At 41.3% G+C, this 22,920-nt stretch overlaps 1 protein-coding gene across 1 annotated transcript in view; it reads right to left on the bottom strand.

The window, feature by feature from the left end:
* Positions 1-22,920, bottom strand: part of RD3 (RD3 regulator of GUCY2D) — a 49,203-nt gene that overhangs the window by 5,667 nt on the left and 20,616 nt on the right. Inside the window, exon 2 of the mRNA XM_069233936.1 lies at positions 2,394-2,702. Coding sequence (XP_069090037.1) covers positions 2,394-2,692 — 299 coding nt within the window. The 5' untranslated portion in view covers positions 2,693-2,702. The remainder of the gene's footprint in view (positions 1-2,393; positions 2,703-22,920) is intronic.

Below are 22,920 nucleotides of genomic sequence, written 5' to 3'. Positions count from 1 at the left end.
TGGTTTTCTGGCATGATGCATCGAAGTCTTATTTGAGTAGTGTCATTTGGAAAAATGTGCCTTTTACTACTGCTCCACTGTTTGAGTTGAGGCTGATGGCAGTGTTCAAGACAATACCCGAATGTCTTACTTTTGATACGGACAAATTACTCAAACAAAATGAGGGGCTTGAAGTGTCACTTTGATTGACAATGAGTTGAGGGACAAAGAAGCGAATTTTGTTTTTTGAGGATATGGTAGCCATCCAGGTCTTGATGCCCTGAATGCCATTGTTTATGACCACATTCTCCAACTCCCTAAGGTAGCTTTTGATGTCATCCGCATAGGAGTGGAGTGGAAGTGGAAGTGGAGGTGATGGTCGCTGAATATTTCCATGACGAACTTTGATATATATATTGAGTATAAAGAGCTGCATGGGGAGCCCTGTGGGATCTCACAGTCAACTGGACTGGTTGGGGATGAGAGGTTGCCAAGTCTTACTATGTGTCTGTGGTTGCACAGGAAGGATGTGAACCACTGACAGCTTACCATTGGAGAAAGTGCAGCTAATTGAAGTCTGTGTAGAAGAAGTGCTGGGTCTACAATGGCAAATGTGGCAGACAACTCGATATGCTCCATATGTCCTGGTTTGCTGTTTTCAGAATACCATCCCAAAATATGGGTCAGCTGACTCTGTTTCCTGTTTAATTTCAGCAGCCATATAGATGGGGATGTCCAGTAGGCATTTGTTATCTACGTGGGCCTGCAGCTGGGATGTGACCACCTTTTAACTCTAGCCTAGCCTGTTACTGTCAGCCTCAGCCAGCAGGGCATCTGCAACTTACAAGAAATAGTGTCCTGACATTTCTTGCACTTAGGAAATACTTAAAAATGTTGAAAATGTTGTGGTGTTCTCTAAGAGGCTGTATTAGACCCAGTCCTGAAGAGTTCCGGAATGTCATCTATGTAGTATTCCTGTTAGTGCTCAACCGCAGCTGAATGATAGGTTTACAAATGGAAACATTTTAACTAAGGTAAAACAAAGGTGCATAGTTTGTAACGTGTATTGCACATTCCAAGGAATTTTATTTTTGAAAAACATAATCAATGAGAGCTCCTGTGAGCGAAATGCAGGTTTGCTAAGTGTTGCTTAAGTATCCTTTCCAGCATTGACTGCTGGACCTGCATGCGGTCCATTGCAACAGGAATGTCTAATGACCTTGCACGCTCCATCCTCCTTGTTAAGACCCTTTCTCTCACCTGGAGCGTTTATTTCAAAATGTCTGTCTGCATTGAGTGCACCTGCTCAATGTATTCAAAGCTGTGGGATTATGATTGGCTTAAGACTTAATTATGAAGGTAAAATCTGTGATTGGTCCTTGGCTTTATCTGACCACATTGATTCATGGGTCATCTCCACCTGAGCCCTGTGTCTTGTCCAAAGTCCCTTGGGACTTAACAGATTTTCTTACCTTTACTGCATTTTACGTATTTTTGGAAACAATTGAATTTACTTTTTTATCGTTTGACCCTTACTTTTCATCTTATTAATGTTTATTGTTTGTAGATAATATATTTCTGGTTTGGAACTTTAAGTTATTTATTGATGAATTGTATTGATGTTTGAATTATATGTGACCTTTCACCCCCTAGAAGAGCTCTCTTTTAGTAGTGTTTGCGCTCTGCTAAGCTGTCAAAAGGTGAGCCAGATGGTACCCTCAGGGGAGAAGTTGGTTGCCACTGTGGCGTTCTTTTGGCAATCTCGTGCTAGTGCTCAGCCAGTGCACACATAAATGCTTTATCTCACTCTGTCAGCTTGCCAGTTGCCAGTCTGTTCTTGAAGATGAACTGGAGGTTCTGGAGAAGAGCTTGCCTACAATGTGGTTCTATTATATTATTACTTTACTGAGTAAGGGTAATAAACCAGGGGCTGCCAACACAATCTGAATATCTCCTACCCAGACTGATGCCTCACTAGCTACCTTGGACCTGGAAACTATGAAGACAGCTTTTAGTGAATTACCTAAGAGAACAATTTGATCCCCACAATCAGTAACAAGTTGTTCTATCATCCTTCTTCTAAAGTTTTAGAACACACAGATACACATTGTTTACAGCCCTGCATTATTTTCTCTGTATCCTGTGGTTTCAGATGACAATACTACATGTGCTGTTCCACAACAGAAACTCATCTACACCTACTCTATGTACATCTGAAATATCTTGAGCACGGCAAAAGGCTTTTAAACCACTATGGTCTCTTCAGGTGAAGATGTAATTGATGCGCCCAACCAAGTTTGGATCACCTCTTGATGGCCTGGTCAGGAAAAGTTCAGTCATGAAATATTGCCCTCCTGCTTTTTCAATTGTAAAGGGCAAGCACCTATTCCCTTGCCACAAACAACTCCCCTTACCTGAGAATAACAGGTCCACAGTAAGAGGGGTGAATCTTTGCACACAGATCTTCCAACTGTAACCTGTCCCCAGGGTTGATTTCATAGCTGTGCTTTGGATAGCTGACCAACCAACTGTAGTCCACCCCCGTCTTTATCTTACGGTACTCATTTTCTCTTTCTCGCTGCTGTTTCTCTGTCTGCTTAATTTGCCAGTTCAATTCCACCATCAGAGTCTCCATCACCATATCCACTGGGCTCCTCTGAGAAATTCGACATTGTGAGTCATTCCATCTAAACCAGGAGGCTAAAGACATCATCTGCAGATCCCTGGAGTAATAGAGAAACAGGAACACAGTTATCTTTTGATTGCTGAAACTTGCCTCAATATGGGATTAGTTCGTGTGTGGGTAAATAAAATGACGATTGCCACACATGGAGTCACTACTTATCTGGAAAATTAGACTCTCTGTGGATGGGCAATGAGTTAGGGTACAAAGCATACAATCTGAAATTCATGCATACAACAAATTATAATTCTGGCACTGCTTAGAATCTGAATTATCTATAAACGTGATATGTACTAAACCCCGGAAATGTGTGGTTGTTGCCGCCCACAAAGCACAATACAAACACCTCAGAAGGAATAAAAAATGCAAATTAGGATCAGTGTTACCCATTTTAGTAGACAAAAATAGGGAAAATTCAATGCAAAAACTAAAGCATATAATATTCATATAATTGTACCGTTCACCCTACTAGTAGAAGAACCTATTATCCATCAAAATATTTCAGTGATGTCCAAACGATCTAGAGGCATATTTATAAGATTGTCATGCAGTGCAGCACAGCAAGTCACATTGCTGCGCTGTGTGACAGGGAAAGAACAGGAATGTGCTGTATTTAAACCAATGCACCATGGTGAAAGGATGCCTCCACTGCATGCAAGCAAGCACATTCCTGCATAAAAACAAAAACCCTGAGGCTTTTTCCTCTTTCTATGTGTGCTGCAGAAAGCAGCAAGCGTAGAAAGAGGAAAAAAAACTAGAAGTATATTCCTCCTCATTACACCTTACCTGTGGAGGTGGAGGTTTTTGGCACATTTCCAGGTCTACCCGTTCTGGTAAATCTAGGAATGTGTAAAAATCCATGGATGTTGCATGGGAACACCCACGCAACACACATGGTAATGCCTCCCTAGTGCAGAGTAATCCAACACAGCAATTTGCACTGCTTTGCTTTACTCAAGATATATGAAGCCACTCAGGGCCGCAAGGTGGCCTTGCATGGCTTGATAAATCTAATTTTTCAGGTGTGTTGCTCTTGCACCACATTGCGTGTTCCAACAGTGATGCAAAGGGGCTCCTAAATATGCCCCATGGTTTTGCAGGATGTCTGGCCCACCCCTGACAACACCAAATTGTGGTGAACTTACAAGTTTACCTGAGGACATCACTTTTTTTAAGGAAGTCCATGTCCTGCTTTATCATGCCACTTGAAGGTATTTTGGCCAACTTCGAAGATGCCATTTGGATGCGTGTGCATAGCAAACTTCCCATCCTAAAGACACTCCTACAGAAAGTCAGTGAATTCATCACTTTTTTGTTAAGGGAAAAGGTGCCAAGCTATCTTATTTCTGAGGATTCAAGGCGCATGCTGTAATGTCATCCAGGTGCAGCGTGCCTGTGACTGAGCGCTGAACGGATGGTTCTCTCTTTTACAAGGTGTATCAGTTCTGCAGCTTTCTGAGTAGACAAATGGAGTCCTGTTGTCGAGAGCAGGCAACTCAATTAGAAGGTAATATTAGTTCATGTTTTCAAGTCCATCTGTCTTACCGCACAGACTGGGCATCATTTCTAAAACCCTTCACTACCTGTTATCCTTTATCAAGTTCTGATTGCCTTTAGTGCATGGGCCTTTGCTCAGACATGAAATAGATTGGCCTACTTTAGTATGACAGCGAGCTATTTTACACTATACCCAACCATGCTAGTAATAACTGCCTTGGTTGGGTTTAGTTTTAAGAGTGTGTTTTATGGATCATGGATCATTTATGGATCATGAAGAAACATTGTTAGAAGTGGATGTATTTTAATTTACAGGCTTTTAGACAGAGCTACGTGTCACTGGCATATTGGTGAATCTTGTTTGGAGAATTGTAATTGTGTGTTCCAAGTGCTTCTGTGTCACAAGATGAAAATCGTAGGAGAGATGATTTTAAAGGGACGATATTTATGACTTTTGAGACATAAACCAACCAAGTATGTGTAGGTGAAACCCAAGGTCACTGAAAGGATATTGAGGAGGTTTTGTTGGTCAACAGTGACAAGTACTGATGACAAGTAAAAAAACAAAGCAGGATTTTCCAGTGCTACAAGGAGAAGTGCATTACCAGCTATTTAGATGGGTGGGGAGAGCATGAGTACACCTTGGTTGTGGGAGTCAAACAAAAAAGTTTTTCAGTGTTTTTGGTTAAAGGAAATGGATATTTTTGATGAGGAACAGCACGTAGAAGCTGTGAGTGATAGCAGCGATGGGCTGCAGAGGAGACATGCTGGGCATAAAGTGCAATGTAGTCTTTGTCATAGGCTTGTATGTGACACTGAGTACGGTGTGCCTGAGGGAGCTCTGGGGTTATGTACGGTTAAGGTGACATAGGTAGTTGACATTTGTGGTGCATTTGTGTGTGTGGATTTGATGCACTGTGCTTATAAGTATGATAGTTATAGGTATATCGTCAAGAAAAATACATGTGGAGTTAAGAATGTAAATACAGCTGTATTTATTTTCATGATTTGGTTGTTGACATGGGGGTACAATATTTTGGCAGGACAATATTTAAAACGTAATATTGTGATATAACGCCGACTACCCCAACACATAAGACAGGGTTACCAACAGCAATGTTGGGAAAAGCTTTATCAATATAAAATACCCCCACATGACTAATGAAGTAAAAGGCACAGTAGCAAGTGCCCACTTCCACAAAGAAAAGAGTAACAACTTCAAATCCAAAAAACACACAATGAATTAACATTGGAAGTGCAGCTTTAAATATGTTTTGGATTTTCAATCATTTTGTTTTCGAACATAAGCATTTCACTTTTTCAAAATACTCATTTCTATCAAATACCTTTCATTTTGGGAAAACACTCCAAGAACATCCCATCTTTGTTATGCACGCTGTATGGCTGATAGAGTTGGGGCTTGCGAAGTGACAAATCTCCATGTGACTTTGCTAAATTGAGAGGGGTGAAAGGCCATGTTGCAGCCCTGGGATGGTCGTTGGAGGTTGGGGACTTTAATTCCCACAACGCATCTGGCTAAATCCTTAAAAGTCCACTGGACACATCCAGGCTGGGGACTTTTGTGAAAGGTGGTGCAGGCCATCTTTGTTAACCTGTTGCTTTCAGGGAGTCCACACCAGCGTCCTCTTTGAAACTAGGGAAAGTCATTTGAACTGTTGTTCCAGTGTGCAACAGGAGCAGTACTTCAGTGTGCAGTCCTTTGGGTTGCAGACCAGAGTTTCTCCAAGGCACTCCTTCTTCTTATTGTGGTTTCAGGCATCAGATCTGAGTTCCAATGCAGATCAGCCACTTTTATTCAATCATCTTGGAGGACACTCAGTGCGCATCCTTGTCTAATGGGCTGCAGGGTGCCATCCAGAAGCCTGACAACTTCCTTCAAAGTGTGGCATCTTCTTGTCCCATAAAGCACTACACTTTAACATTCCAAGATGGAAGATTTTCCTGCAGAGGAGCAAGACCTGGCTAAACCAACCCACTGGTGTAGCTCATTTCCATTAACGTCTCCCTCTGGACATGTGCAAATTATTTTCCTAAGTCCACTATCTATCTCTGACAATACACAATGAGGGTCCCCTCTTGTAGAAGCCTACAAAAATGTATTCAAGAGTTAAATCATATAGAACATAATATCATAAAAGTCCAAGTCACACCAAACAGGTTCTAGAGTCCACCGATGAATCCAAAATTTATTGGGAAAATTCAGAACATCAAAAGTAGATTGTATTTCCAGCCAACACGTGTTTCGTCTTGGGAAATGTTTGCATCCCCTACGACTTCTTCAGGGCTTGTAAATCCACCACAATTCAGAAGCAAATAGTCAAAAAAATATATCCAAATCAATGTGTGCTTCAAATGTAAATGCTATCCAATTAATACTTCCAATCCAGATCTGTAGAGTCAGCAAATAAGTATTAGGAAAAGCGGCGTCTCCAACTACGGACGCCTACTTATTTGCTGACTCTACAGATCTGGATTGGAAGTATTAATTGGATAGCATTTACGTTTGAAGCACACATTGAATTGTGGTGGACTTACAAGCCCTGAAGAAGTTGTAGGGGATGCAAACATTTCCCAAGACGAAACACGTGTTGGCTGGAAATACAATCTACTTTTGATGTTCTGAATTTTCCCAATAAATTGTGGATTCATCGGTGGACTCTAGAACCTGTTTGGTGTGACATGGACTTTTATGATATTATGTTCTATATGATTTAACTCTTGAATTAATTTTTGTAGGCTTCTACAAGAGGGGACCCTCATTGTGTATTGTCTTAGTTCTAAGGTTGTGTATACCTCTAAGGGTAGGGTGTTTCCCTTGTGTGGCTTCCCTGTCATAATATTTAGGGTATTTTGACATCCTGAGCGCCATATCTCCTCACTTTGCACCCTGTTTAATTTTCACTATCTATCTCTGGGCTACAGGGTAAGAGGGCAGGCCTGGCTGCATTCCTTTCTGACTAGCTTCCTTTTGAAGCCTCAGCTTGATTTACCCAGGCCCCTTCCTTGCCTGGCCTCAGCTTCTGCCAACCTCCCCCATCACATAACCTATGCTCAGTGCAGGCCACTTAACACCTCAAAGAAAGTCTTATAATTTATTTTCTGTACTAGTTATGATACATTCAACAATGGCAAGTTGTTGGGTTCATCATTATCATTCGAGTCCTTTCATTACACATTTAGCTCCTTCGTATCAATATTTCTGCTTATGAAAAATATTTCCATTTTAGCCTAGAAAGCTAACTTTCTACAATGAAAGAAAATGAAAGGTGCACTTTTTCCCTCACCGGGGCATATAAATAATATTTTATAATGCCCCTAGTTATAGTTAGATGGCACCCAACCCCTTGGAACCTTGGGGTGACATAGATAAAAATAAGGTTGTTTATCACTTGGGAAGTTCCTTAAATTCCAAAGTCGAATTTGCACACATTTCACTTTTTAAAGCCAGTCTGCAAGGCAAAAAATCACAGCAGGGAACACAGCAGTGCACACTCCGGTGCAGGAAACCTACTGGGCGTCTGAACTCCCCTGCCTTATTATATACTAGGGACATACCGGTTGCTTAAATCCTCGTGCCCTGTTAGATGCTGGGGACTTTCAGGAGTCGGTCACTGCCAACTGTAATTGTGACACTTTACCGCATACCTTTTATTCAAAGCACTGGCCCAGTCGGGGTCAGTTACCACCAGTATCAGTCAGAAAACATTATGGTGAACATGCTAAAAAGATGACTTTCTCACAGTGCTCTACAGGGAACTACCACCATGGTAGAGGCAAGCTACGAGTAGGTCCAAAGCTACCTGTTGGAAAGGGTGGCAGAAATGTCTTTCTCTGTTCTATTTGACCGGAACGGGTAGATGGAAGATTAAGGTCACGTAACCTGCCACTGACGGTGCTAGCCATGGATTCTTGAAGTAGGTAATAAGATGTTTAGTTTCTGAAATACTGTTTCTGATAGTCTACATACTATCAACTAACATATTGGAATTCAGGCCACAAACTGGAAACTATGAATGTGTTTTGGCAACCTGTAGCAGTGACCACGAGAAGCCCATGATTCCTGCTATAAGTTATGCTGTCCTGTTGTTCCAAGGTGGATGCTTTAATAGTTCACGCCTAACAATTCCTATTCACAGTCCTGATTAGAACTTGCAGGTACTCAGAAACGAGGCCACATGCACCCAAGGCTTTGCATGGTAGATCTCAATTGTACACAGTATTTGAATGCAGTCTATGAAGAGAAGGCGATTAATGCCTACATTATTGTATGTGTGGTTAATAATCAGGTCTAGAATAGACACACGTCCAGGACAGGCAAGTATAATGTATACATATTTGCCTGTCCTCTGAGATTGTTTTTATAGCTCCATTACTCAATACTGGCATGGTGCTGAATAGCCTTGTTCAGTTTTGCATGTCCACGGCAGTCAAAGTAAATAATGACCCCAATGCAAATAATTTCTGTCATCGATGTTGTAAGGCTCAGGAAGTGGGGTTTCCGATAATTAGTGTTACAAACTCTGATTTTAAAAGTACGTATTATTTGATAGTAATTGTTTGAGTCCAGTGTACGTCTTTACTTGACACCGTATCTAGCGCCACTCATATATTCTAGGGGTTAATTCATAAATAACTCTGTTTTAAGTTGCTGCAGGAAGAAAAATAGGTAGAAATCAGATTCAAGCCCTAGAGAGTAGCTCGTACATTATTATTGAGCAGAGAAAGTGGGGCATCTAAACTCACATCTCTGGAACCGAGCTTTCAGAATTCTGAGTTAGTTAGCTGACCACAATTACCACGATGTATGTTGTGGTGAAATTAGTTACAAGCTCGATAGAATACCTCTGATTTTCGGGTGCATCAGACATGCTTTGCTCTCCACAATTTGGGATTCACCTCATCATGAAACCATTTAAAGAACTGTGACAAAGCAGGGGATTTGTCAGCACAATTCTCCAGAAAAAGTGGCTCAAAAGTTATGTGTATTTCAGGCAGCTGATAACATCTGTTTTTCAGGATGCAATATTCTATAATTTGTCCCTGTCTATGTCACATCATCCTTTACTTGATTTTTCTACCCTCTTCCTTCCAAGCCTTTCACAGTTATATTTCATGACTGAGAATGGAGTTGGAAGGAACAGAGTGGAAAAATCAAATGTTATACAATGCTCCCAATCACAAGGCAAACAGTCGAGGCTAACAGGTTCAAACAGCAGTGCTGCTCACAGGATTAGACAGAACCCAGTTTACAATGCTTTTACCTGCTCAGGCCCCACTTAGCTGTTGTGAAGATATCAAACATGATATTATTAATGTTGATGATAAAGTACCTACACACAAGTCATGAGATAACAGCCATGGCAGCAGATGCCCTCTGGTACCAAGACCAAACTCAACAAGGTCTCAGAATCTCACCATGAAGTAACACTCAGATATCAGCCTGAATATATTTTACACAATCAATCATTTTATTCAAAACAGTAGTTTATTAATTTCTACATATTTCCAACAAGAGAAGCATGTCATGTTTATTATGAACAGCATTTGTCCTAAAATGCATGAGTTTCATTTTTTTTATAGTAAATACATCTATGGTCCTTCAATATCAGCCTGTCATTTTGGTGAAACATCCACATGTACTATTGTCACTGGTAGGGAAAGTCTTTCTTCGTGCACAATTATCATCATTAAATATGAGGTTTGTTCATCATTTGGCAAAGGGTTTCAGCACCATTATGCTAAAAATATCCAGACATTAGTGGAAACGTCAGCAATATGTAAAGACAGGGCACCACTATGCCCCAGTTAGCCAGGTTGTCATCAAATATTGCCCACACTATTACTTTCCACTGCATAACGGTACACAGCCACATCATGTTGAGGCATGACTGGAGCCCTCAGGATCAACATCTAGAGCTTCCAAAATTGGTCACACTCTAAACACACACTATACCAACCAGACAAACTATGCTGAAACAGAAACAGGGGGGGTGAAAGAAATGTTCATGGTCCAGTACACACACTCCCATTTGATAGTGTCTTCACAAAATAAGGCCCATATTTATACTTTTTGACTGAAAACTGCGTTTGCTGAGTTTTGCGTCAAAAAGTATAGCGCCGGCTTGCGCCATTCCAGGACGCTAGCCAGGCCCATATTAATGGAATGATGCAATCCGGCGCAAAGAGTAGGCTAGCGTAAACATTTTTTACGTTAGCCGGTCGGGGTGGCAGTATGGGAGAAGGGTGTTTTGCAGCAAAAAATGACGTTAGGCTGGTTAAAGTCAAAAAGATTACTCTAAGCAGCCTAGTGTAATTTCTTGATGTAAAACCATCCATACCTCATGCCCACCACCCCAATGGCCAGCACAGGGGACAAGGGTCCCCTGGGCATGGCCACTGCACACTGTGCCATGTAAGGGGGCCCATTTCAGGGGCCCCAATGACATTTTAAAAATGTGTTTAAAATACTTACCTCTACTTACCTATGCTTAAATGGGATGGGGTCCTTCATCCTGTGGTGTCCCTCTGGTGTGGGTGGGGGTGTTCCTGGGGTTTGGGCAGGGCACCTGTGGGCTCTTTCCATAGTGTTTGACCATGGAAATGGGTCCACAGGTCCCATAACACCTGCCCAGACCCAGGAGTTAAATAATGGCGCTAAGCAGGCTTAGAGCCAATATTTTTGCACGGGAGGATAAATAAGGCGCTAGGGCCTTAAGGTCATTTTTTGGATGGGAACGTCCACCTTGCATCTCATTGAGGCAAGGTGGTTTCACACATCCAAAAAATTACTAACTCCAATATTTTGGTGGTAGACTAGTCTAGCATCAAAATATATATATGGAGTTGAGTTTGCGCTGAATTAGTGTAAAAAATGATGCTAATTCAGCGCAAACAGAGTATAAATCTGGGCCTAAGTGTGCAGTTCTGTCTTGTGAGTCCTTGGATCCACATGCTTGACCCAATCCAGGTCACTGGAGATAGCCTTAGTAGGATATAAGACCCTCATCCACTGAAGTGACTTTCTTCCACATCAGGTCTTCTTCTCATTGGGCGGGCACTGGCATGCCCAATGGGTCTGTTGGGGGGCGGGTTGGTGCTCTGCCCAGTGGTCAGGGAATTAACCTGCCATTTGCCTTTCAAGTTGTGGGGCAATGGCAGTGAACTGGATCACAAAGATCCAAGGAAGCTTTGGCAGCTCAAGTTTACCAATGAGCAGAATTTCCCATCTTTGGAAGCCCAACTGACGTTTGGGATACTTCAGCTCCAATCTAGATAACGCAGGATTTTTTGTACACTGAAGAATTAGCACTTATTAACCTCACAGTGGTCGATATGATTGATTATCACCTCCCAGCAGCATCTCATGAGTGTCTACCTGATACAACTACTGTACCAAACAACATATTGGAAAACAGGGGAGATCATCTTGTTGATTATCTAGCAACCCTCAGCGTATTACCCACTCAAAAGTCCACAGCAAAACACCTACAAGTAACAACGAAAGTGAGCAACATTAGATTTGATGTGCCAAAAGAACTAACAAACTCCTACTGCCATGTTATGACAGCTGATCATATTGCTTTCATTACAAATGATCCAGTTTTTTTGGTAGCCCCAACCCTCCATCAATCAGAAACAAATGCAACTATACCAATACCCCTTGTTAATATTCCTGGGACATCTACTATGCAAACCACTAGGAAGCGGGAAGGTAATGCAGATCACTTGGACTGGAACAGTTTGATGAAAGATACCGAAGAAACAATACATCCTTGGATGGAATGTATGAAAATCAGAAGATACTGACAAATACGATGAGTCGCTGCCCTCCAGATCCCACCTCTCAACCTGAAAAAGAGCAACAGTCTGTCAAAAACATCAGCAATAACAGCAGCACCATAGATAAAGCAATCACTAGTCCACAGCCAGACACTAGGACGGGACTATTAAGAAGTTTCCATTCAACAGTTGACACACTGAATTACCAATCTAAAAAACTGGATATCCTGGTAGACCTCTTAAATATGTTGGTGGTATCTGTCTCTGGGATAGATAAGAAACTAGCTGAGCTTGACAGCCTTATAAAGAGTGCACAGGAGACCGAAATCCACACAATACAGTGTTTATGCTCACCAGTGAAAAATAGGCTAGGTACTGCTCCAAGGGTTCTGAACTTATTAATCACTTAAATAAAAACCTATTCAAACAAGTGTGCAGGAATCCCAGCTCAGATAATGACCCGGTCAAGGTTCCTATGGGAAACATCACAAGCACTAGAACAGAGGATCCAAGCAAACTAACTAACACAGAGCGGATAAAGGAGACTAAGAGAGATAACATAGATCCCATTATTGCAACAAATCAGTCATTAAAATAATTGAAACGATGCAGGGAAGGAGAGTCTAAAACTACAAGTGGAAATACACAAACAAAGGAAAAGAGGATACCCAACTGTACCTGAAAGATTCAAACAACACACTTAGGGCCTCATTACAACCCTAGCGGACGGTGGTAATTTGGTGAAAGGTACAGCCAACAGGCTGGCGGTACCTTTTACCAAATTATGACATTGGCAGTTTGGTTCAAGCCAAACTGCCAATGTACCACTCCGTCCGCCAGGGCGGTAACAACCTCCGGGCTGTAGACTTTGGTCTCCAGCCAGGCGGCCGTTGCAATCCCACAATCCCAACCTCGGGATTATGCCCCAGCCTACCACCATGCTTTTTTGTGGCATGCGTACTGCCACAAAAAACATGGTGGTAGGCACTATCAGTGCCAGGGAGGGGTCTCCCCTGCCCCCTACCCCTCCCCAGAGTCCTCCCCCACCCTCCCCCTCCCTCTCCCGACCCCCCAACATCCACACACCCACACATGCACACATACACACTCATACACACATGCATACCCACATCCACCCACGCATACACACATACAAACATACCCACACCCCGCAAAACACACTAACATACATTGTAGCACACACGCGTTCACAACACACAACATACACGTACACTCACATTCATTCATAGCAGCAGCACCACCTTACCGCCGTCCGCTGCCATGACCATCGACGGAATACCGGCAGCCTTCTGGCGGTATTCCGTCTATGGTCATCATGAGGTTGGCGGCTGATAGCCACAGCGACGGTATGTTGGCGGCTGTCACCGTGGCGGTAGGCGGCATTTACCGCCAATGTCATAATGAGGCCCTTAATGACGAATTATATGACACTGGTTCTGCACTTCCGAAGGCCATGACGAAAAGGCAGAGAAAAAAAGCAAATGAAAGCCAGAAACAAGGTCAACAAGATACTGAACTGACCATCTCAACAAAAGTAGTTTCCTAAGTTTGAAAAAAAAAAATCGGGTGGCAACACTACCACAAGCAAATAAACACACAGAAGCCACGGTAACGGACACAAAAACTACAATTACAGAAACGCCAGTAGTACATGCAGGTTCCAGCTTGCTTTAACTAGTAATGGAAAAATAACTAGAAATAAAAACGGACCAATTCCTGACTCAAGTATCACAATCAGAAGTGAATGCAACACGAAAAAATCAAGAGGGACATACGGAGAATGTGGAGATACCTCAAGCAAAGCGATATCTCAACCTCAACTCTATGCCAAAATAAAAATAATGAAATGCAGGTTACAGTTACCCAATCATTACCACAGGAAAAAACTTCTTTAGATTTATAAGATTTTGATATACATCATAAACAAGAGGCAAAAAAAACTTTTTCATACCAAAATACCAATCAAGAGGAAGTCATGATATATAAGTAACGGCAAGACATTAAGGCTGCTTCCATCAAGATCAATGTTTTGCAGCATTACCTCAAGTGACATTGAGTGTATAGAATTCCTCCCAACTCCCTCAAGTCAGCTGAGTGAACCCACTTTAGTAATCTGGGCCACAAACATAACAGCGAGTCAGATCTGGGGTGGGAAATCCATATTAAAAAATTGGGGTATACAAGCCGTCCCATACAAATGTCCTTGTTACCCCCGCCCACTCTCTGTACCATTAACGATTATAAGAAAAAAAGAGTAAAAGGGCAGAAAAACCGGTGTATTCCATACTTAGAAGTGCGATAGGAGGAACGTCATCAGCATCCAGTATGAATCAGTATCACCACACCCATGAGCTTTTAAAAACTGACAGACTGGACCCGGCTGCCGCTCTAAATCTTGAAACGCTGACGACCGAATACCATCCACCTCCCCACCCACTAACTGCTTTGCCATCTGTTCATGGAACATTGGGGGTCTAGCAAACCAAAAACATGACCTTGGATTATTAAAATTCTGGGGATAACAAAGTGTTAATGCTGCAGGAAACCTGTCAATGATGCCATTCCAATTCTGGGCTTCGGTGACTTTGTTAATCTAGCAGTCAAGCTGAGGAGAAATGCCCACCCATAAGACCGTCTTGCAATTTATACCACTTCAGCCGTTCAAGATAAAAATGTAGCTTTAACATTTGAAGATTCAGGCATCCTGATGGTATAATTAGGCAACTGGTTACCAGGAAGTCGGACATCTTTGGTATTACTTAATGTCTACATACACCCTGACTAAATAAATCAAATAAAAACTCACAGAAAGGCTGACCTCTATCACCTAGAATCATTCAGTTCAAAGTGAAATTCTGATATTGGGAGACTTCAATCTGAATTTGATGTGCAGACCTGAACCATATGAGGAGTGGATAGAGCAGGATTAAATATAGAACATCTCTACTCAAGAGAAGTGTCATGCAAAGGGGCGGCACATAATAAGAGCAATTCATAATGGAAGTCGAACAGGTAGGGCTGAGGGTCCTAAATGGGAGGCTTCAAGGAGCTAGCCCCTCTGTCACAATACACTACCCCACCAAATCGCACTCCGTACTCGATTACACAATAGTGATTTTGCCTGAAATCTTTTAAAATAGGACAGAGGCAGGAAAATGATCACTTGCCACAAAAGATTGAATTGCTTGTAACTTTATCATTCCATCTTCCAGCAAATACCTCTCTTGACACTGCATACTGTCAAGAGTAATAAATCCAAGAAACCAAGCAGGATTCTACAGTGGTACAGGCACCTCAACTAACATCCTAGGCCATTAATGATTGAGCTATAACTGAAAAAGCAGACACCACAACCTTTCGTGCTTTGTGGATTTCAAAACCACTTTTGAATAAGTTCAGTGTAAAATATTATGGGGAAACTGGAGCAGCGGGAAATACCGTGTTCCCCTCTCACAGCCATCCCACTGGTGTACACATATACTTGGGTGAGGTTCAAGATTGGTAATGAAACTTGCGTTTCAAGCCAGATTGACACTCAATTAGGCCTGGAAAGGTGTGTGCCCTGGCGTCCCTGCTTTTTAATCTGTTTTTTGCCTGCAGATCTGGATTCCATAAACTCTCACTCTCCTAAACTCAGTGGTTGTCAACTATCCAAATTGCTATATGCAGATGACATTATTTTGGCAAGCCAAACCAAAGTGGGTTTGCTAAGGCTTATTGACAGCTTAGCCAAGTACTCATCAGAACTGGTATGGAAATAAACCTAGCAAAAACTAAGGTCAAGGTGGCTACTAATAAAACAAATAGAACCCACAAATGACATCCCAAAGGAATCGAAATTGGGAAAGTCAAGGGCTACATGTATCTCGGGGTGATTATTGACTCAAGAAGCTCCTTTCTACCGAAGGAACGTCAGTAAAATGCCAAAGGCTGCTCCCTGATGGTAGTATTTCAAAGATTATTTAAAGCACCAACGACCTACGATCTCACCGATTTTGAAAGTAATATCCGCAAAACTGCTACCAAATTCTAACTTACAGAAGCGAAGCACTATGAGGCTAAATGCAAAAATGTTAAATAGCATAATTTCCAATATGTATCAGTACTTCCTTGCACTGCTGAGAAATGCAGCTCCTGTTCAGACACGTCTTGAGTTTAGTTTAACCAAGCAACCAATAGCTCGGCAGGGTGCCTCTGCAAAATGCTGCTACAGATTGAGAGTCACAATGCAAAAACCAATAGATCTTATTCTGTCAACTGAAATATAATTGGGTCAGAACAATCACCAGCAAGGAGGTACCTGGAAAATTCCCTGGACACCCTTCAGATATGACCCATATGGTACGTCAGCCACGCATACTTCTTTCAAAAACACTTTTAACACTGTCTTTAAAAAGCTTTCACCGACAGACGATAAGGTCACCCTGTCCAAAGGAAGACATGCGTGGAGACTTGTAAACAATTACAAGTCTCTGAAAAAGGCAACTCTTTTTTATATTAAAAAAGGGCTATGAATCTTCGGTTCGGGAACCTACACTCACTTGATCATTCTCCTCTGTGGCTGAAGGAAATAGAGAGTACAGCCTGTAGGATATGCTGGCTCATAAAGAGCACTTGGTCCATCTAGTCTACATCTGTCAAACCCATGTGAAGAGTCAGAAAAAACTACTACGCAAAGCTTTTAATGTGCAGCACATCCGTACATGTAGGTGTGCAATAATTGCTTGCTTTGATCCCTCAGACACATTCCTAAACTGTTGATTCACAAAATTCTTGCTAAGTGCAGATAAACAGATCAATACTCTTACATAACCAACCAAACGTGGAAAAACAAAGGAAGCTTTTATCTGTCATACCAATTTGGTAAACAAACTATAGGATGTACTTTAGTTGAGATGTACATTTGAATCTACATGCTAACTCAGATTCCTTGAGAATTATTTGTTTATTACTCTTACTTAAGATGCTGCTTTAACTTCCGCAAGGTAATACGTATGCATTGATTTAACTGGGCCTGAACTGAGATGGCGTGGTGTGCAGAGTAATGATGGATTTGGAAGCGGGCCTGAGTGATTACCAGTTGCTGAGGTTAATTCAAGCATTCCATCTATTATTGTTTGTATACTTATTGTGTCACTCTAAATGAGGCGGGTATGCCCAGACGTGGATCCCATGCCCACTGGAACCAAGCCGCACCTGGCTGATGAGCCCATAACTGGGACGAAAAAATCTGTCCTGGGTTGCTTGTAGTCCAGTTTAGGGAGACCTATCTGAGCAGTTTGGGCTGGACTGATCTGCATATGGCTGGGTCCAAACTGAGGTGGCATGGTGTGCAGAATAGTGATGGATTCAGATGCACCCTGAGTGATTACGAATGGCTATAATTAATTCAAATGTTCCATCACTGTTTTGTATACTTATTGTATTGCCCGATGAGGGGCGGGCATGCCCAGACGTAGGTCCTGTGCACACTGTGTCACTGGAATCAAGCTGTATCCTGCTGATGAGCCCATATCTAGGGAGAAACGGTTCCTGGGTTGCTTGTGTTCTGGCTCAGGGAGGTCCTGGATTGGCAGTTTTGGCAGTATTGTTTCTACTGGGGCAGGGTCAAGACTGATTTGCCTACCACTGTGTCCAAACTGAGGTGGCATGGTGTGCAGAATAACGATAGATTGGGATGTGGCCCTGAAGTGATTACCAGTGGCTATAACTAATTCAAACATTCCATCCATCACTATTTTGCATACTTATCACATCCATCAAGGAGACTCTCTTTCAATGGAGAATACCTATTATCTGTCAAAGTCAACACAAATGTGGTAGTTTAAAAACCCTGATTATTAATTTCAGATTGATTAGTAACAATGGCCCCAAATCCAAGCAGCTGAAATCCAATATAACAATGGATGCCTTATTCTGTAAAGCTGGTGCACTGACATTTGTTTTTAATCTCTTTAAAATCAAATTTCCTCTGCTGACTCCACACAAATTTGGTATTTTTCATACAAATTCTCAAGAAGGCAGTAAGAGGTGAAAAACTTTTAATAAAGCGAGAGTAATACACAAATAACCTAAATGACAACTGATCAGTGTCTTTCATTGTGTAACTGTCTATCACCCCAATTGTCCCTGAAAAATTGACCCATCAATGGTTGTACACGGAGAGCCTATGTACCATATGATTGATTCCTTCTGCTTGTTCTCCACTAATATATTTATTTAATGCTTAGCACAGCAATGTAACACAATATGAAACAAGCAATAGCCTTGAGCAAGCTACAGGAAGACATAGCCAGGGCAAAACACATGTTGGCTGTTCAATATAACAAAAAACACAACTGTACATAAATCATCTATTACACTCTATTATACAAACACATTTTGGTTTTCATTTCTAATAATATACAAAGAAGTTCTTAGAATATTGTACACTGATCCAGTTTCGTCTCTTGATAATGTCTTGAATATCTTATCATGTAAGAAACCTAAATAGTAGTATTCATGAGAGACTATTGCAGAGATGTCAAGGTAAGCCCTGACTAATGGGACGTGATAGATCTCTGTTTACAGTGGCCCCATCTTTTGATTGGCTTTAACCACTAGCCCCATAGGCACAGCTTCAAGTGCACTAAAATAAACACTGACACTCGAATGACAATATGCACTGATTCTACACAACGTTAGACCCCAGACCACTTGCCAGCACAGGTGCCTGTCCAATAAACAGCACACCAGGGCTGCAGATGAGAAGACAGTACTACAATTTCAGGCATCAGGTTGCCAAGATGTAAATTACATATACTTTGCATGTTCGTTAAATGGAACTAATGCACTTTCATACAATGTTGCTACTGTGTAATATGGAATGGGGCACACAGACATGGATCTAGTCCACAGACAATTAGCAATAAAAGAGGTGGAATGTTGGCTTGAACTTCAGGAATGTTCCTCATTTTAAAGTGATGACTGGTATCCATTATTATGGACAGATATGCTAAGAGCCAGCAGAAGGGTTTCTAAAAACATTATTGTTGGTTTTATCTTAATATGTCATCTCTCTTAAAGACCAACCACCTTCTTTGACCTTCTATGAGATTCACAATTGTTTCCAAGCCCACCCTACAATATTATCAGCTCACATCCTCTTGATTTGTTGGTACTATTAAATCTAGCCCTCGGGGTTAACTTCTGCCACTGAGTCAAATAGTTAGATGTTATGTCCTATATACTGATGTATAGTGCAGGTTTTCCTTGTGGTGCTACACTTTGGATTGAAGTATTATTAAAGTCATGTTCCATGTTAGCCTCTGAAATACTGCCACGCAAAAGCAGAGACTGAAAACACTTTGACCATGTCTTGGGTAAGTGGGTTGTTGTTAATTCATCTGAAATTTAGGCTATGATCCCTCAGTGAGATGTGATAATACCATGTTGATTTCATAGGCCTTATATGATTTTGCAACTATGAAACTAACTTAAATTACAAAACATCCTCAGTTGTTCTAGTGGTCCATGCCTGAGTTCAAAGCAGAGACAGAAAATCTTAATTGCCGGGATCACTCTTAGAGATTCAATATGACCCATGGTAGAAAATTGGTACAAGCGACATCACAGGAAATATACTAGGTGCTGGACAAACTCCAAGAAAAAAATACTTTTGTGCATGCTCAGTTTTACTACTATCTTCAATTAATTTGAACTGTCCTTGGACCAACCTTTCACTATTACTCCCTAGCCAGAGTTGTTGGAAACTTCAGCAAGTTTTTAAACACTAAAATATATGTGACATTACACCTTTGACTAATTCAGAGTAATTCCTGCTCCCTTTAGCTTATATCATGCTGTCTGACTCTCACTGGCTTCCTCTTCCTAATTACCAGCATCTTTCAGAAAAATACCTTAAGGTCTATGTGAAAGACCTTAGGCATTTACAAGCTGAACACCTATTTATCAACAGAACATATTATCATGAAACCTGCTTTAATGACGACTCTCCTGGAAAAGTTTGTTAAGGCGAGAGACCCTAAGAAATGTCCAATCCATCTCCTACTTACCCTACACAGCTCAAATCTTAGACTCAGCACTGACTACTCGACTCCACTCATTAATAAAACAAGGCCAATCTTGGAACTTTTCTTGGGTTCTCCAGTTATCAGTGCAGATGGATCATGTTAGCTTCAATGGGTGATCTAAGAATGGAAGTGGATGCTGGCTGTGTAGGGGCAGACTCTGCTAGAAAGCAAGCCTTCCGTATTATTTACCATCTATGTCTACTCCAGCACTTTATTGATGCTGGTATTAAGGGCACCATTCCAGGCTTTGATCTTCCTCCTTGGGTGTCCCCTGCAGGTCCCCCTCATGGACTCCAGTCTGCTCCTCTCCTCAGATGTCTGCTGTTATCAAGAAGTGATCAACTGAGGTAGGACTTCGGAGACTAATTATATTATTTTATTCGTGCGTTTAATGTCTTTATCTCATCTAGGCAAGAGTGTGCAACAAGGTCTACAAAACCCGGAAATTCGTACAGAATTCATAAAATATAGTGCTGCTTCTCTATATGTTTGAACTTTAGAAAGTTGACAATCCCTCTGTGCCTTTATGCTCGCTTCGTCTGCTAGCCATGGCAACGTGTACCCAGATCTAGGCACTCAGTGTTGGTAACTGGGCCTTTTATAAGTGGACTCACATTTCTTAACAAAGTATTTTAAACACCAAAAGTAGTGCTCTTTCCGATTTACATTCAAACTACTGTGCGACCCCCTAGTTCAGTTTAAATAGGCTAGCAGACAGAACTTTCAGAGTCCCTTCCTGAGTTGTAAAGCTGAGGTCAAATAGCTGAAATTCCCCAAACAAAACATTTATCTAATCACTTGGTTCTTGACACTGTGCAATTAATCGATGTTCCTGTCAACAGTAGAATGAGAACGTGTGGGGTAAGCGCAGATTAAAAACACATGTATCTATTTTTACTTTGTTTAGATAATAAGACATTAAACAAATTAACATTTTTCCTCTCTTTTGTAATGTGAAAGAGGACATTTTTGCTCCATTTCACAAAACACAGTACAAAATCATTGCCTACATTTTTTAACAAATGTCCTTCATGGGTTATATAAGCTTTTATTTGTTATAAAGTTGTATCTCACAAACGTAAAAGTTTACGTGCAAAGGAGTTGTTATATATTTTTTGTAACTATGTCACAAGCTTTGCGTGTTCGTCCCAAGGTAAAAGTGCTTAGGCAGTGTTTACTGGAGCACAGTATGTTTGCTGCATTTCATATTCTACAAGCAACAACAGTGGGTGCATCAGAGTAGTTTCCTTATTTTGACACCACTCCAAACCTTTATGCGTGCATAAGTATTGCAGAATAAAAAAAATAGAGGATCTACAGTTACAGTTAAACAGGACAGAAATGGCATTTCTGAATCTTCGGTAACTTTACCTGTGGGCGAAACTACGCAAAACCTAACGCCCGAGTTATTCCTTTGACTCGTTTGTTAGTGTTTCATTAAAGTTCATCTCGGAGGGGCAAGTATTGTAGTGGGGGCTACACTTGCTAAATCCCATGTTAATACCTGTATGGAAAAAACTGTCATACCTACAGCAAAAACCGCTGAATTGACTTCAGCGAAGCTTGAATGAGGTGAGGTGGTTTGGGGCACCTCACAAACCTTTTTTGCTTTAGAGAAAATCTGTTGATTTTTTGCACAACATTTTTTAAAAACTAGAGCCGAAATAAGGTAAAATAAAAGAAGGTGCACATATCTTTACAGCTGTTCTCTCAAGATGGATTTGAGAAATCTGTCAAACAAAATTCGAAAAATAAACAATTCTGATTGGACAAGGGGGCATTCTTTACTTTGTCCAGTGCAGGATTCACATATTTTGGCAGGATCTACAGATCTTTGCAATCTGATTGGTTAGTTCCAATTGGAAATATTTGTTTCAGTTGACCATATATGATGCGAGAATATTGCAAGTCCTGCTTCACAAAAATACACAATGAGTAGAGGTTTAAGGGAGCAGGGGTTTGCATCCTCAATTGTAGAATTAAAAGTTCCCTGTTTCCACTGTGGTCTCAGCAAATCCAGCAGTGGATCAGTAAATTACGAGACCACTATTTACCGTGCACTTAGGCACCAGATCCGAGCCAGAAATGCCAAAACCAGTTATAGCACGGACCCACATTGCCATTTTGGTATCCTCTAATCTGCACAATTCTTAAAATATGTAACAAAAGAAATCCACAGTGCAACTGCCCATCCCTGAAGGCTCTGTGTAGTGGGTTAGGTCAACATGGTGGTGCAAAAAATACTAAAAATGACTGTAAGCTGTGCAACTCATAGCACGAAATTTCTATTTGATGTTCTTGACTTTGGGCATGATAGCAGTCATTACATCTCAAATGACACCACTGATGGCATGACTGATGACATTTTAAGTACAATCTCTGGCATCACTACACTGATGAAATCATGCGTAACATCAGCACTGTTTAAGATTTGGGAGGAATGTCTGATGCAGATCTTTTGGGAGTAGATGGAGGGGGAGGAGGCGGCAGTAGGAATTTTTGCTTGTGACCAAACCTCATGAAACTAGAACTTTACTCATAATAAGGCCTTTCAGTGCTTTGGTGTAAATCTGCTTAGCACTTTTTAAGATATTTGCATTATAAAATGTGACAAGAGGACCTCAGAGAGTTAAATTAGCTTCATCTGTGCCCATTAGTTGGCAGGCGTGGGTCAGTTGACTCAAATTTGAAAAATGAACAAATCCCTATGGATGAGGAAGCATGTTCTCCAGTCCTTCAATGCAGGTCTGTAGTTCTAGAGTCTATGGACCCACGCAAGCTGATTGGCTGACCGCAACAGAAACAATTCTCTTGCAGCTGTCATTTAATGCAGGGCATGGAATACATCCCAAAAAATGTAGGGAGAGA

The sequence above is a fragment of the Pleurodeles waltl genome, chromosome 5 (genome assembly GCF_031143425.1).
Source record: "Pleurodeles waltl isolate 20211129_DDA chromosome 5, aPleWal1.hap1.20221129, whole genome shotgun sequence".
Classification (NCBI taxonomy): Eukaryota; Metazoa; Chordata; class Amphibia; order Caudata; family Salamandridae; genus Pleurodeles; species Pleurodeles waltl.
The sequence above is the reverse complement of the archived record's forward strand: the minus strand, read 5'-3'. Positions and strand labels throughout refer to the sequence as shown.